The 16,426-nt window shown below is 42.2% G+C and overlaps 1 protein-coding gene across 1 annotated transcript in view; it reads left to right on the forward strand.

Moving 5' to 3' along the window:
* The window catches only part of CDS1 (CDP-diacylglycerol synthase 1), an 84,728-nt gene that overhangs the window by 37,515 nt on the left and 30,787 nt on the right, over positions 1-16,426 (forward strand). Inside the window, exons 4-5 of the mRNA XM_062199899.1 lie at positions 2,569-2,666; positions 10,463-10,602. Of these exons, the coding sequence (XP_062055883.1) occupies positions 2,569-2,666; positions 10,463-10,602 (238 nt within the window). The remainder of the gene's footprint in view (positions 1-2,568; positions 2,667-10,462; positions 10,603-16,426) is intronic.

A 16,426-nucleotide genomic window follows, 5' to 3' on the forward strand; every position in this document is an offset into this window, starting at 1 on the left:
TTTAGACTTCAAGGAGCTGCATGTGTTCTGTCCCCATAGATGAAGAAGAAAATGAACTCAGACTCACAATTGGGTTTCTCCTACTGCATGCTACGGCTCCTGACCCAGGGCACTTTTGAGTGGGCTTTCCCCATATGCTAAGCCAGCAGCGAATTCTGCAGCTGCTGCTGCCAGCGGGCGACCTATAACCCAGTTCAGTCCTGCTACTATCTGCCTGGAGGTAGCCTTAAATGAGAACAGAGTAGGGCTCAGGCCCCAAGACTGCCCCACCGCATTCCACACCGGTCACAAGCCCCAAGCAGTCTTATTTGTGATTCTGACCCACTGGCTGGAAATCCAGTTTCTCACAGCCCTCTGATGAATGTGCTAGAGTGGCTGTCAGAGCTGAGGGGACGTGTTGACTGCTTTGTCATGAAGGACATTACAGAGGATGCAGATGGAGGGAAGCCTGGGCTGAGGCACGGGGGTGGGGCTGTGGTGCTTCACTGCTCCCTGAGTGCACACCTTCCAGGAACCTCCGTGGGTCAGCTGTCCAGAGCTCTCTGGATCCTGACTTTTGGGCTTCTTGGACATGTCACTGCACAGGCATGACCGAAGCACGGACAGCCATGTGGAAACATGACTGGAGAGAGGCGTGATCTAATGCTCATAGACTCGATGGGGCATGTACTTCCTCCAGGATGGGGCAGGGCCCCCTCTAAAACGAGGTCTTACTACCAACTCCCAGACAAGGGAGGCCAGAGAATTTCTTTATGGCTAACTTCAAGTCAGAAAGGTCGGGGAGAGTAGATTGTGTTCTTTATTTCAATGATCTACCTTGGGGAAGAGAAATTCTAACTTCTGTGGTTTGCTCTGGGGAGAAAAAAGGAGCCCAGGACTATGAATGAAAATAAAATTATATATGCAAAATAGTATCACTTCATCACATAACCTTTTTTAAATTTAACTTTTTAAGAAAGATTTATTTATTTATTTGAAAGAGCAACAGAGGGAAAGAGAACTTTTCAGTGATTGGCTCACTTCCCCAAATGGCCTCAATGACCAGAACTGGGCTGGTCCATCCCAGGAACTAGGAATTCCATCCAGGTTTCCCACATGGGTGGCAGGGGTCCTAGTACTTAGGCCATCACCTGCTGCCTTCCCAGGCACATTTGCAAGTAGCTGGACTGGAAGCAGAGCAGCCAGGACTCAACTCAGCACTCCAATATGGGATGCTGGGGTCACAGGTGATGGCTTAACCCAATGCCCCACAACACAGGCCCGCTATCACATAATCTTTGACTTTTGTTTTAACTCTTTAAAAATCTGAAAATGTATTTAGTTCAAGGGATGTACAAAAGCCCTTGGATATACTCCCTAGAGGCTGAAAATGGATCTGCTGTGTTCACAAAGATTTTAATCTCTCTGATGATAAGTGTTCAACTTGGAATTGACTTCAGTCAAGCACTGGTAAGATGCTACCTCTTGGAGAGTTGCCTTGCAACAACATGAAATTTCATGCAATAACATGAAAGACTACTAAAAGCAACATCAGAAAATAGAAACCCATTTACTAGGCATGTATTTAGGATACTGTACAAACAGAACTGCGTGCATTCAGTTGACAGGCCAAAGTGGCTGTAGATGTAGAAGGCTACCAAGATTTTCCAAGGCAGCACTGCTTAGACTGACCAGAGGTGCACTGGCTACGGATGAGTTGGCACAACGAGGAGAATGAAAAGGCTATGCCCAGGTAGAAGATGTTTAATTATTTATTCTGGTAGTGTCTTTGTTTCATGCAAATATACCATGATGTATGGTGAGATATCAGTATTTACAAGCAAACATTTATATGTGATCATTTTCCAAGGGTTACTCAAGAGACACAATGGACAAAATGTTGTCCATCCTGAGAAGGGTGGTCTCAAAAATGAAGTGGAAATGAGGGATAAAGCCTAGTCAATTGATCAGCCAGGCCATACCCCTCAAACCTTAAACTCCAGAGATGTGGACTGAGTTCTTTGCTCCTGGCTTCAGCCTGGTCCAGCCCTGCCCACTGTGGGTATTTGGGAAGTGAACCTGTGGATAAGAGCACTGTCTGTCTGTCTCTTTCTGTGTCTGCCTCTCAAATAAATAGATATTTTTTAAAAATAAAGACTTTAAAAATTAAGACTAATGGGGCTGGCATTGTGGTGTAGTGGGTTAGGGCACTGCCTGCAATGCTGGCTTTTCCATATGGGTGCCTGTTCATATCTTGATTGCTCCACTTCTGATCCAGCTCCCTGCTAATGTGCCTGGGAAAGCACCAGAAGATGACCCAAGTGGTTGGACACCTTACACCCACGGGGGAGATTCAGATGAAGTTCCTGGCTCCTGCCCTTGGCCTGGCCCAGCCCTAGTGGTTGTTGCCATTTTGGGAGGGAACCAGTAGATGGAAAATCTCTCTTTGTGTCTCTCCTTCTCTCTCTCTAACTCTGACTTTCAAATAAATAAATAAATAAATATTAAAGAAAAAATATGACTAGCAATGGTTGAGCAAAAAATATAAGCAATGAGAAATTATGTGCTAATGTTTTCTCTTGGTTTCAGGTTTTGGGCATCCAAGTGAAGTGCTTCCATGAAATTATCACTATAGGGTACAGAGTCTATCGTTCTTATGATCTACCATGGTTCAGAACTCTAAGCTGGTAAGTAAACTGGAAGCTGCTTCAGATATAAAAATTGCACGGTTTCCTAAAGTTTGTAAAGGAGGTATCCTGATCAATCACTATCTACTCAATTTACTCTATGGGTTGACTTTGTAGAAAAATAAATTTTAAAAATGTAACTGAATTTTAGAAAAAATAAATCACTTTTAACTATTCCATTCCAACTTTTTAAACATATTTCAGTCTAACTAAGTTATATTGAACATATATAATGTTCTTCCCTTTTTAAAAAAAACTCCATACAGTATTGGACATAATTTTCTTTGCTTTCTACTCATAATTTTAGTTGAATGTTAACTCATAATCTTTTCCTTATTTCCCTTCAGCTGGTGTGAGAATGTGCAAAATTATATATATATATAAACATATAAAGTCACTAACAAACCCATATAATTTAAAAAAATGTTTTAAAAGATTTATTTATTTATTTGAAAGTCAGAATTACCGAGAGGAGAGGCAGAGGCAGAGAGAGAAAAGTCTTCCATCTGCTGGTTCAATCCTCAAATGGCCACAATGGCCAGGGCTGGGCCAGGCTGAAGCTAGGAACCAGGAGCTTCATCTTGGTCTCCCATGTGGGTGCTGGGGCCCAAGGAATTGGGCCATCTTCCACTGCTTTCCCAGGCCATAGCAGAGAGCTGGATCAGAAGAGCAGCAGCCTGGGACACGAAGCAGCACCTAAATGAGATGCCAGTGCTGTAGGTGACGGCTTAACCCACTATGCCACAGCACTGGCTCCCATCATATGATTTTTTTTTCTTTTCAACTTTTATTTAATGAATATAAATTTCCAATGTACAGCTTATGGATTACAATGGCTTTGCCCTCCCATAACTCCCCTCCCACCCACAACCCTCCCCTCTCCCGCTCCCTCTCCCCTTCCATTCACATCAAGATTCATTTTCAATTCTCTTTATATACAGAAGATCAATTTAGTATATATTAAGTAAAGATTTCAATAGTTTGCACCCACATAGCAACACAAACTGAAACATACTGTTTGAGTACTAGTTATAGCATTAAATCACAATATACAGCACATTAAGGACAGAGATCCCACATGAGGAGCAAGTGCACAGTGACTCCTGTTGTTGACCCAACAAATTGACACTCTAGTTTATGGCACCAATAACCACCCTAGGCTCTCGTCATGAGTTGCCAAGGCTGTGGAAGCCTTCCAAGTTTGCCGACTCTGATCATATTTAGACAAGGTCATAAAAGACAGGGTGAGGATAGTAACCAATGATCCTAAGAGTGGCATTTACCAGGTTTGAACAATTATACAGCATTAAGTGGGGAAGAGGACCATCAGTACACACAGGTTGGGAGTAGAGCCATTGGTGGTAGAGTAGAGGTTATGATTACGAAGGAATGAGGCCCAAGTGCGCTAGACAGGGCCTAGAACAAAGGACAGAGTCATTATTAGAGGAGCTAAGAAAGGTGCTGTCTAAGCTACAATTAAGTTTTCTGATTTAGAGGCAAATAGAACCTGATAGAAGGGGTTTAATAATAATCTGTTGGGCTTTAGGCCTTGTAAGTTAAGAGGCCCAGACCTATCTATCTCTTCCCATGGGGTATATCCTAAGGGAGGTGTGAACCTCCTAGGGGAAGGCACTCTGTTGACTTTCATTACTTGGCTGGCCTGGGAGGAGAGCTGGCCAGGTCAAGGCAGGTGGCATCTCTAACAAGAAATTTACAGTTTTGCCTGCAATGTTGCTGACCCTACTTGGCCGTCCCCTCAGCTGCAGTGGTCCCTTTGGAAGTTGGGCTGAGTGAAGGGCTTTTCAGCTTAGAGCCAATAAGATCTGTGGCTCTGACCTGGGCATCCTTCGACTCCAGGGCAGGTCCATTTCCAGTGATCCAACTCTTGGCAGAGCTGCCAGGGCTCTTCACAAGCTGACTTCTGCTGAAGCCCAGGCTTACCACATTGAAAGCCACTGCAGTGGACTGGCCTGTTGGGTCTCCTTGAGAGCAGATCACTATACAGATCAGCCATTAATAGGCCTGCCACCCATTGCTTCTGATGCCTAGCTTTCTTTGCCTCCTGGTTTGTGTTAAAGCAGACCAGAGGATGCAAGTCAAGGGAGTGCCCAAGTCCCATCTCTAATCTTCGGTGGCCTGAACTACAAGTCTATAGTCACAGGCATGTTCTGTAGTAGTTTTTCTAAGGTAGACAATGCCCATGAGGAAAATTATATTCTCACTTTAAAACTTTCTTTCCCTTTGGTCTGAAAGGGAGGTTTTTTCTACTTACTGTATACTTCGCTGATGGCAAAGTGAATCTAGCTATGAGATTATTATTTAAGCTCTTATTTTGGCTATGCTATTACAGAAAAATGTTAGCCATCTCTTTTATAAAGTCTAAAGATTAAATTGTGCGTCCTATAGATTCCTTCATAATAGAATTAGTTTCCTACCTTGAGAAGAATAGAGAAATGAAAGAACAAGTTGGGCTTAGAATAGAGAAATGAGGGAGCAAGTCCTAGATCGCTTGCTGACAATAGCAATATCACATGAATACTTAGCAAACAGTTTCAACCATTAGATAACAACTTAAGAAAACATTTACCAGAAGGTCCAATGCCTTCTATAAATTTTAAGAATCATGTATTTGAAAACACCTCTTAAATATCTAACATGGTGTAGTTTGTTTAACCAGTAAACTTACGCACAACCATATAAAATGTTTTTAGTTTCTATCAACAAGTATAAAACATAAGATGCAGAGATTCAGGTCACATGAATTAAAATGTATCTTTGATTGATTTAAGCAGCTTAAATTAATGGACAATCTTATCTATAAGCCAATTAAAATAAGATTCTTAATAAAATTTTCCCATGTGGACATACAATATGTACACACATATAACATAACATAATAGACCAATATAGCAATTTTAATAATAGCTTTTAAAATCTTTAACTCTTTTTCTAGATTGCCAGTTGATTTGAATTGCTTTTTGTTTTTAGTAACCTCAGTTAACCATACTTTCTCTCAGTTGGTACTGTTAATACATTATTGGCTTCATCTGTTTACAGAGCCATCCCAAAGTACTGAATACAATAGAAGTGGCTGGAAAAAGTCCATAGGAACCTATAGGAGGACAGTTAAACACAGAACCAACAACGCTTTAGTTTTATGAGCAGCAAATCATATATAACTGTGGATGACAAAAGACTTTAAGTTGCCTTGTTTAAAATTATAAACTCGACCAGCGCCGCGGCTCAACAGGCCAATCCTCCGCCTGCGGCGCCGGCACACCAGGTTCCAGTCCCGGTCGGGGCACCAACTCTGTCCCGGTTGCCCCTCTTCCAGATCAGCTCTCCGCTCTGGCCAGGGAGTGCAGTGGAGGATGGCCCAAGTCCCCGGGCCCTGCACCCCATGGGAGACTAGGAGAAGAACCTGGCTCCTGTCATCGGACCAGCGCGGTGCGCTGGCCGCAGCACGCCAGCCGTGGCGGCCATTGGAGGGTGAACCAATGGCAAAAAGGAAGACCTTTCTCTCTCTCTCTGTCTCTCACTGCCCACTCTGCCTGTCAAAAATTTTAAAAAAAAATTTTTTAAAAATTTAAAAAATTATAAACTCATCAACCAACAAGAGGCACTTGCTTACTTCATAGTATTTTTGAAAGCACCTGTAGGATTTTACAAGTATTTAACCCTTTAGGCCTCTGGGGCTTTCTCATTAAGATAACTATCATGTCTAGTAACACAAGATCATTAGACTTTTTAATTCTCAAACATTTGTATTAATAGCATTTTCCATTATAGAAACGTAAAATTTAGTACCATGTCACATCTTGACAGTACTTCTAATATAATCCAAATAGCCTGATTAGTTGGTGTCTCTATAAGATGAGAGACATAGGTCCTTCGATTTTTTCAGTTGGGCCCAAACTGGAAACCAAAGTCCAGGATTTACTGGAAATTTTAGAGTCCAGATTGTTTGGAACTTTGATTTTTTGAATGCCTGTCAAGAATGCCAAAAAGGCTCAAAATCCAAAATATCTGGTTGAAATAAGATTCCTTAAAATCATGACATAACATAGACCAAATTTGATCATTGTTACAAGGTGATTATTCAAATCTTTGAAAATAAGCACATATTTAAATAACCCATAGCTCTTACTAAAAATTCAGCTGTTTTTGAACAATTAGAATTTAACAGACATCGAGAGAACATAATAGATTACTTTAACACATTGCTTTAACAGAAAATCAGATTTTAATTCTATGTCAAAGAGAAATTGAGCTTCCTGTGATCCTTTGCTGTGAAGTTTCCTTCCTTTACTTTCTTTCATATTGATGACCATGTTTCTGTGTTTCTGTGTGTAACACATCTTTAAGCATCTTTTGCAGGGCAGGATGAGTGGCAACAAATTCTTTCAGTTTCTGTTTGCTATGAAAAGTCTTAATTTCACCTTCATTCACAAATGAGAGCTTTGCAGGATATAATATTCTAGGCTGGCAATTTTTCTCTCTTAGTACCTGAGCTATGTCTCGCCATTCCCTTCTAGCTTGTAGGGTTTCTGATGAGAAGTCTGCTGTGAGTCTAATTGGAGATCCTCTAAGAGTGATCTGACGTTTCTCTCTTGCACCTTTTGGAATCTTTTCTTTATGTTTCACTGTGGTGAGTTTGATTACAACATGTCGTGGTGAGGATCTCTTTTGGTCCTGTTTATTAGGGGTTCTATAAGCTTCCTGTACTAAGATGTCTCTGTCCTTCTCCAAACCTGGGAAATTTTCTGCTAGTATCTCACTAAAAAGGCCTTCTAATCCTTTCTCCCTCTCCATGCCTTCAGGAACTCCTAGAACCTGAGTGCTGGGTTTTTTAATAGTATCCTGTAGATTCCCGACAATATTTTTTAGATTTCTAATTTCTTCTTCTTTTCTTTGGTTTGCCTGTTTCCTTTCCTGTTCTCTGTCTTCTAAGTCTGATATTCTCTCTTCCGCTTTGCCTATTCTGTTTTTAAGGCTCTCTAATGTGTTTGTCATTTGATCTATTGAATTCTTCATTTCATTATGATTTCTCGTCACTATCAGAGTTTCTTGTTCCACTAGTTGTTTCATTTCGTTTTGATTCCTCCTTAATATTTCATTTTCATGAGAGAGATTTTCTGTCTTGTCCATTAAGGATTTCTGTAGTTCAAGAATTTGTTTTTGAGAACTTCTTAATGTTCTTATCAATTTTTTGAGATCTGCTTCTTGCATTTCTTCTAACTCATCATCTTCATAATCTTGAATTGGGGTGTCTTTTTCATTTGGGGGCATCATAGTGTCTTCCTTGTTCTTGTTACCTCAGTTTTTGCGTTTGTTGTTTGGCATGTTGGAGATATTTGGTTTCTTCACTGTGGTGTTTTTTCTTGTTATTCTATGGCTCTATATTAAGTGGACTGTCTGCTTTCGATGGAGCCTTAGAGGCTTGAGATGAGTGTGGCCTGAGAGTTCTGTTTGGTTCCTCAGGGTTGAGGGTGTGCCAAAGGTGACACTCCCAGATTAGGTGTGGTAAATCTTTCTTTCATGCTTTTTTTTTTTTTTTTGATTCAAAAGGGAAGTAATTCCACACAGCTGAACGTAATTGGAGGTAGTTAGCAGGCAAATGATATACCCACAGGAGCCAGAGATTGGAAGCTCTTTCCCAAGGACCACACAGGGAATCTCTGCTGCCCTCGGTGTGGGCTCCAGTTCTCCTGTAGTCTCCCACTGGGTTGCCAAGTTAGATCCTAATCTCCTGTTATTTCACCCCCCACCCCAGAGTCAGGTTTTTCTGCTAGGTTCAGGGCCGGTGCAGACCTGAGGTCACCCTGCTTATGACGTATGTCCAAAATGGTGCTTGCTCTTTGTCTTGCTCACCTTTGAGAGGTGAGCAGAGAGAGAGAAACTTGTGTCCGTATCGGTCATTTTTTTTTTTCTCTCTCTCTCTCTTCTAGTTAGCCTGGTGAACTTTTCCCCACGGAGTTTCAAGCCTCGTTCCCTCTAGTCTTCTCTTTCTGCTTGCCCGCCAGTGTCTCAGGCTATTGAGGTTCGGCTCACCTCGCGTTCCAGCGCTGGTGTGTTGATTCTGGTGCTGGTGTCCCGAACTTGGGCTCCCACGCTCTCCACGCAGGTCCCCTGTGAATCACTAGTTCCGGAAGAGTTTCCTCTGCTGTTTCTTCCCCTACTCTTCCTTGACCCTGCAGTATCTCCACTTTTATTAAACTGTCTCTTCCCAGACTATCAGTGTGCTCCCTTCCTATTCTGCTATCTTGCCGCTCTCCCACCCTATGATTTGAATGTCCAAAATTTTATGTTTCAAAAGCTTTAAGTATCATTATGCTCTTAAAACTATATATATGAAATACATGAAATTTGTTCATTTTATATAAGTTTTAAAATTTAAAAAATCTTTTCAAATGTGATTCATAACTGTGAACACTAATATAATATGAACTACTATATAACCAAGACAATACAATAATATAATACTTTATGTTGAGCCTATGTGGCTGCGCCTTTTTCTGTGGCTGTTTAGCATATCAGCCAAGGACTCAGTGCCTTATTAAAACAGATGTATCACCCTTTGGGATCTAGAAGAATGAAAAAGTAGTTTTGTAATTTTGGTGTTAGCTGATTTTCCCTCGTAGCAGGTTTTTGCACGAGTAGCAAAAGTAGATAAAATAGTTGGAGAACTGAATGTTGAGCCATGCAAGGCAGATTCTACATGTAGGAAAAGAGCAGTTACATCACCATGGGCTCTGGTGTTTGTGGAAGGCATCACACAAGAGGTGGGGGAGAGGAGTGCCCTCCAGGTTGGGCAAACAGCATCTGGCTGGTCCCAGATGTGGCCCATGCTATGGCTTGGCAGACGTTCCTGTCTCCTAAGCAGAAGTTATTTGTCAGTGGGCTTTACAGAGGAGTCAGCAACAGTTCCATTGTTGGAAAGCAGAAGAGTCGCAGTGCAGTTGATGGAAGTGAAAAGACTTGCCTTTCACTTTGGGAACAGGGTGCGATCCCATCCGGGGCGTGTGTGATAATGGGAGGGGAAGGTACCCTGTTCCCCTGCCACTGCTCTCCTGGCTCCCCGAAGACTCTGCCTTCCAGGGTCGAGGCCTGGAAGGACTCTACAGGACGTTGTTCAGCACTTTTCCTGGCTTACTCAGACTCCCATCAGCAAGGTCTCCAGGCCTCACCTCTCCTGGGGTGATTCATGCAGTCCTTCCAGATTTCTCCTGGAAGTTGCACCTGCATCCAAGTCTCATCCTGCACCTGCCTCTCAAGAATTACTGCTCAACTGGAACCTACCCAGAGCACTGGGACGAGGGGGAAGAGAGGCCAGCATGTGCAGGGCAGGTTCCAGCTGCCGCTTCTTCCTCATCTTCTAAAGGCAGCTGGGGATGAGGGCTAGGATTAGAGCTGTGAACAGTTGGAAATTTCCATTATGAGTTTAATACCGTGTGTGTGTATGTATGTACGTGTGTACATACATAGTGGTGTGTGTACATAGCTCCACATGACAGAAATATTTGTGTGTGTGTATAATATTTTATACATTGTTTTTGTCTCATCCCTTAGATTTTGGGCTAATTAAAGGCATAAATTATATTCAGTAGATTGTTGTTGACTGTTTAGTTTGAAATTAAGTTTTAAACAAGGAAATAGTGTTTTAATGAAATAAATCTTGAATTGGTCTTCTTAATTAGATTTTGGTTGTTGTGTCATCATTAAAATGAAGAGTCACTCTTTTGAATTTGAAGGAAAAAGATTCTAGTATAAAAATGCTAATTGTTTCTAAATTCTAGGTACTTCCTACTGTGTGTAAACTACTTTTTCTATGGAGAGACAGTAGCAGATTATTTTGCTACATTTGTTCAAAGAGAAGAGCAGCTGCAGTTCCTCATTCGCTACCACAGATTTATATCATTTGCCCTCTACTTGGCAGGTAAGAGAAGACACGCTGTATGGATCTGTAGCCAGCATATTTTCCATGCTGATTTTCACTTATGTTGTTTAAATTCATGACATCATTTGTTTGTTTCATTTTATTCCAGCCTCTCTCTTTCATTGTTTCTCTTAGATGAAGCTATTTCTTACATCATGATCTTAAACAGCAATTATTCCCTAGTGATAGATTTAAAAAGTACTTGATTAATAGCCACCCTATGTGTTTAAAAATTTTCTTCACTATTTGTAATAAAAAAATTTTTAAATGTATGGTGATTATTAACCCAATATAATTTACAAAGAGACTTTCACACACATGCATTACTTTATTTGTGCCTAGGAAATAGAGCTTTCATGTGGAATTAATCAGGATAATTTGTTATCCTGATATCGTTTTATTATATATAGCAACTTTGTTTATACTATACTGTGCCACATATTTTTACAATTTTAAATTAAAAATCAAATGTTTTAGGCAAAATTAGAATAACTGGTTTCTTTTCCATGAAATAAAGTTCAGAATAACTCTATTTTTTTATTTTATTTTTTTTATTTTTATTTTTTGCCAGGCAGAGTTAGACCGTGAGAGAGAGACAGAGAGTTATAGACAGAGAGAGACAGAGAGAGAGGTCTTCCTTCCGTTGGTTCACTCCCCTAATGGCTACCATGGCTGGCGCTGCGCCGATCTGAAGCCAAGAGCCAGGTGCTTCCTCCTAGTCTCCCATGCGGGTGCAGGGACCCAAGCACTTGGGCCATCCTCTGCTGCCCTCCTGGGCCACAGCAGAGAGGACTGGAAGAGGAGCAACCAGGACTAGAACCCGGGGTGCGGGCACTGCAGGTGGAAGATTAGCCAAGTGAGCCACAGCGCCGGCCCAGAATAACTTTAAAATATGCATATATATATTTATTTAAGTTAGAGAGAGAGAGAGAGGGAGAAATTTTCCATCTGCTGGTTCACGCCCCAAGTGACTGAAGCCACCAAGGCTGGGCAGGGCTGGGCAGACCAAAGCCAGGAGCCAGAAGCTTTATATGGGTCTCCTGCACGGGTGCAGGGGTCCAAACACTTGGGCATCTTCCACTGTTTTCTCAGGCACGTTAGTAGGGAGCTAAATCAGAAATGGAGCAGCTGGGACACCAACCAGTGCCCATATAGGATGCCAGCATCACAGGTGGCGGCTTTACCAACTATGCCACAATGCTGGCCCCTGGAATAACTTTTTAAAGCCAGATTTGCTGGTGTGAATCTGGCTCTGCCACTTATTAGATAAATAAACATTGGGAAATTTAATCATTTTGTTTTTCTAGGAATATTTCAGTGTTTGTTGTGATTCCTATCATCTCTCTTAAAGAAGTAAATGAAATCTGTGCGTCATCACTTTTGCTGTTTGTAGTTACTTTAGCTCCTAAAATAGTTTCTCAGTAAATAAATTCTCCCCGTTAGGCCAGTTTTGAAAACTGAATGTCAGACGGGTGCTCGTTGACATCTCATTAGGCCAGAGTGTGTAGCGTGTGTGGGGAACCAAGGTTACTGCGTGGGAAGGTGGCGTTCTCTTCAGGGCTTGTGGTTGGCTCTCAGCAGCATCAGCCTCACTAAGCCCCTGCAGTTCCTAGGTCCCTGATCCAGGAAGCCAGAGAGTGAAGTAGGGCCTGAAGTGGTGCAAATCTTCAGAGGTCAAAGGGCTGGTTTTGTTTTGTTTCTGTTTTAAGGAGGAGTGGCCACACTTGCTGAAGGATTTTTCCTCTTTTTATATTCATGCTTCTTCAGTTTTCTTTCTTCCTCTTTTTCTTAAACATTTATTTATTTATTTGAAAAGTAGAGTTAGAGAGAGGGAGAGACAGACAGACAGACACACACATACACACACACACACGGAGAAGCAGAGAGAGATATCTTCCATCTGCTGGCTCACTCCCCACATGACTGCAAGAGCCAGGCGAAGCCAGGAGCCAGGAATTTCATCTGGGTCTCTCAGGTGGGCATCAGGGACCCAAGTAGTTGAGCCATCTTTTACCACTTTTCCCAGGGGCGTGAGCAGGGAGCTGGATCGGAATCAGAGCAGGCAGGATTCTGAAAGGTTCAAAAGACTCAGAATGCAAATGGCAACCCCGTGTCCCACCACTTTCACATAAAAAATCTGAGTAGCAGGCCTACTTCTTAACTTACTCTAGACATTATCTGTTGACCTCTGGTTGAAACCTGTCTCCCTCTCCTTACTCAGGTATTTTTGTGGCCATTGTTTATTAAATGGTCCCTGAAATCTCATTTCCTAGGAGCCGAGTTGTATATGTGATTACATTGCCATTTGTTTCCAACTGCTCCCCCCCTCCCCAAATGAGTCACTGCCTCGCCTTCTCTTTTCCACGTTGGTAAGCTGCAGCGCGAAACTCCCTCATTTTCCCTCTGATCTGTCCCATGTCTCTGGGTAGTTTCTCAGAGGTTTGCCTGTCAGTTCTCTCGTACTGGAGACCTGTGCTTGCTGTGCCTGGGTAAATGGCGGCTTGGGTCTGGGCTCCTACATCTACCTCACACCATCCAGTTTCTTGGTTAACACCCTCACTTTGCTGAAACATAACCTCCGACAAGTTCCTGGGAAATGAATGTGGACGGTAAATGCATCATATCCATGCATTTCTGATCTCACAACAGATTGCTTCGGTGGAGGCTTGCCCCATTGGACTCCGTGGTCCCATTTAGAAGCCTGGGCCTCACCTTGCCTCCCTCTGAATCTTTTCTCCTTAGTTTCTTTGGAAAATACCTTTAAGGATTTCTCAGTGCTGCTAAAGTTATGCATCTGTTTGCCAGCTTCCAAAATTTCTTGATATTCTTCTTCTCGACATTTCTTCAGTTCTCTTTGTTCGTGTGGGTTTTTAACCTTAATTCCTTTTTAATGTTATTCTAGTGGGTGGGATATCAGGATGGAGTAGAAACAAACGTGTGATGGAAACAGAACCCCTTGACCAGGCTTTTCTTGTCCTCCTGGCGTGAGAGCCTTTACTGCTTTCTCTCTCGGCCTGTGGGGTGGCTGGGCCTTCCTGGGCAGTTCTAACCGATTGTGCCAGCACAGAGGCTGGCACTCTAAGCTCTGGTGGCTGCTGTGGTGCTGGCCATTGACTTGAGCTCCTGCCTGTGGCCTCTTCCTGTGGTTCAGTGTCTCAGTGTGCAGTACCTGGGTTCCAAACAAAGAGCCAAGTGTTTACAAAGCTCTAAACTTTTAAAAAATGCAAACAAGATGTATACCTGTAGTAAAAATTCCATCGAAAGTGTAGTAGTCGATGACATCTTGCAGCCTCAGTGCCTTCCTTGCTGTCTCCAGGACCTAACACTGTTATTCCAGAAACGTTCCGAATATTCAGGTGTGTAGTCCCTTGGGTGGCTGCGGTAGTACTTTAGATGTTGAATGGCCTCCAAAGGCCTGTTTGTGAAGTGGTTGATTCTCAAGGTGGAGACTTAATCCAATCAGGGTGGGTGGAGGTGGGGTCTTTGGGAGGTGATTGGATTGCATTGGGTTGCTAGGGTGGAGCCGCTGTGACTGAAGGCTCCTGGGCTTATAACAGACCATGTAGGCACATATGCCCTCCCTGTTACCCTGTGATGTTCTGCATCACCTAGGACACCCCAGCAGGAAGGTGTTTCCAGAGGCTATGGCACTCCGTCTTATACTGTGAACCTCTATAAACCTTTTGTAAAGTTAGGCTGCCTCAGGTACTTTGTTATGAGGATGAAAAGCTGGCTAGTATATCCTTCTTTTGATTTTTTAAAATATAAATAAGAGCAGACTATTCTATACCCATTTTTCCACTTCATATGACTTGTATGTCATGATTTTATATCAACACATGTGAATCTGTCTAATTTGTATCTTCAGTTATATCTATATTTCTGGGTAGCAATATTTGATGGGAGGCAATGGCAGCATACAAGGTGGCTCCTATTTCCTTAGCATTTGCTGTGACTGACACCTGAGAATTGTCCTCCTCTTAGTGGGAACAGAATAATTAATTTTGTTTGTTCTTTTGCTTATACGTTTTCTACCTGATAGCTTCAGCTCCCTAATAGTAATTGCTTGCTTTATGCATTGAACTTTTGAGCTGTACTTTTATAAATAAAATCCACATTTTTTTTTCTTTTTTCTAACAATACACTGACTTCTACCATATTCATTTTTTTACCACTCGCTGCTTTAGGCTCATGGAGTCACAGAAGCTCATTCAAAGTCATCAGAGTTATTCTTTCAGCAAACGTTTGAGTGCTTTCCAGTTGTTAAGAACTGAGTGTCGGAGTGTTGAGAATATAAAGGGAAACAAAACGGATGGTGTGCCTTCCAGTGTCTGGAAGCTAGTGAGACACAAGTCCCCTATTCATTGCTGAAACCTGAACCAGGACAGGCAAGAAAGGCCTTGCTCTTTCTGGGGGTGGGAAGGCCATGGAAGGCCTTTGAGAAGAGATGACAAGTGTCAGGAAAAGTAAAGAATAGATATGTGCTTGCCAGTTGGGTTGTGGCACAGGGTACTCCCGGCAGAGGGCTCAGCCAACTGTGCGAGACACAGAAGGGAAAGAGGGTGGCAGGATCTGAGCTCTGGAAGACATTGAAGCCACGGAAGGTAGGAAGAAGCTTTTTCATGGGAAAGGTTTGCCCTTTATCCCTGGGAAATCACTGGGGAATTTTAAGCTAAGGAGATGATCTCACCATATTTGTAAATAATATAAATGTGAGTTGGGAGACATTAGCGGGGGAACTAGATAGGAAGCTGCTGTTAGAATTCACACTAGATACAGTGAGGACCTGAACCCTTAAGGTTGTTTGTAATATTGAGTGACTTATAAATTAAAAAGTAGAGAGATAGTGTGGGCTGGTCTCAGAACCCAACTCTTGTTCTGTGAGGTGCTATAAAAATTTGTTTTGGTATCCCAAATTGTTGCCTTAAAATGTACTTTTAAAATTGAGATAATTGTATATTCACCTGCAGTTTTTAGAGTACTAGAGCCCTTCTAACTCCATCATTTGGGGCAAGTCCGATTGAGCATGTCCCAAATTGTACATCTCCTCCCTCTCTTATTCCCACTCTTATATTTAACCGGGATCACTTTTCAGTTAAAATTTAAACACCTAAGAATAACTGTGTTAATTACAGAGTTCAACCACTAGTACTAGAACAAAAAAAATACTAAAATGGATAAAGTATTACATTGTACAACAACAGTCAGGACAAAAGCTGATCAAGTCACTGTTTCTCATAGTGTCCATTTCACTTCCACAGGTTTCCCCTTTGGTGCTCAGTTAGTTGTCACCGATCAGGGAAAACAAATGATATTTGTCTCTGGGACTGGCTTAATTCACTCAGCATGACGTTTTCCAGATTCCTCCATCTTGTTGCAAATGACCGGGTTTCATTGTTTTTGACTGCTGTATAGTATTCTATAGAGTACATGTCCCATAATTTCTTTATTCAGTCTACTGTTGATGGGCATTTGGGTTGGTTCCAGGTCTTAGCTATTGTGAATTGAGCTGCAATAAACATTAATGTGCAGACAGCTTTTTTGTTTGCCAATTTAAGTTCCTTTGGGTAAATTCCAAGGAGTGGGATGGCTGGGTTGAATGGTAGGGTTATATTCAGGTTTCTGAGGAATCTCCAGACTGACTTCCATAGTGGCTGAACCAGTTTGCATTCCCACCAACAGTGGGTTAGTGTCCCTTTTTCCCCACATCCTCTCCAGCATCTATTGTTGGTAGATTTCTGAATGTGAGCCATTCTCACCGGGGTGAGGAGAAACCTCATTGTGGTTTTGATTTGCATTTCCCTGATTGCTAGTGATCTTGAAC

This window comes from Lepus europaeus, chromosome 8 (genome assembly GCF_033115175.1).
Source record: "Lepus europaeus isolate LE1 chromosome 8, mLepTim1.pri, whole genome shotgun sequence".
Classification (NCBI taxonomy): Eukaryota; Metazoa; Chordata; class Mammalia; order Lagomorpha; family Leporidae; genus Lepus; species Lepus europaeus.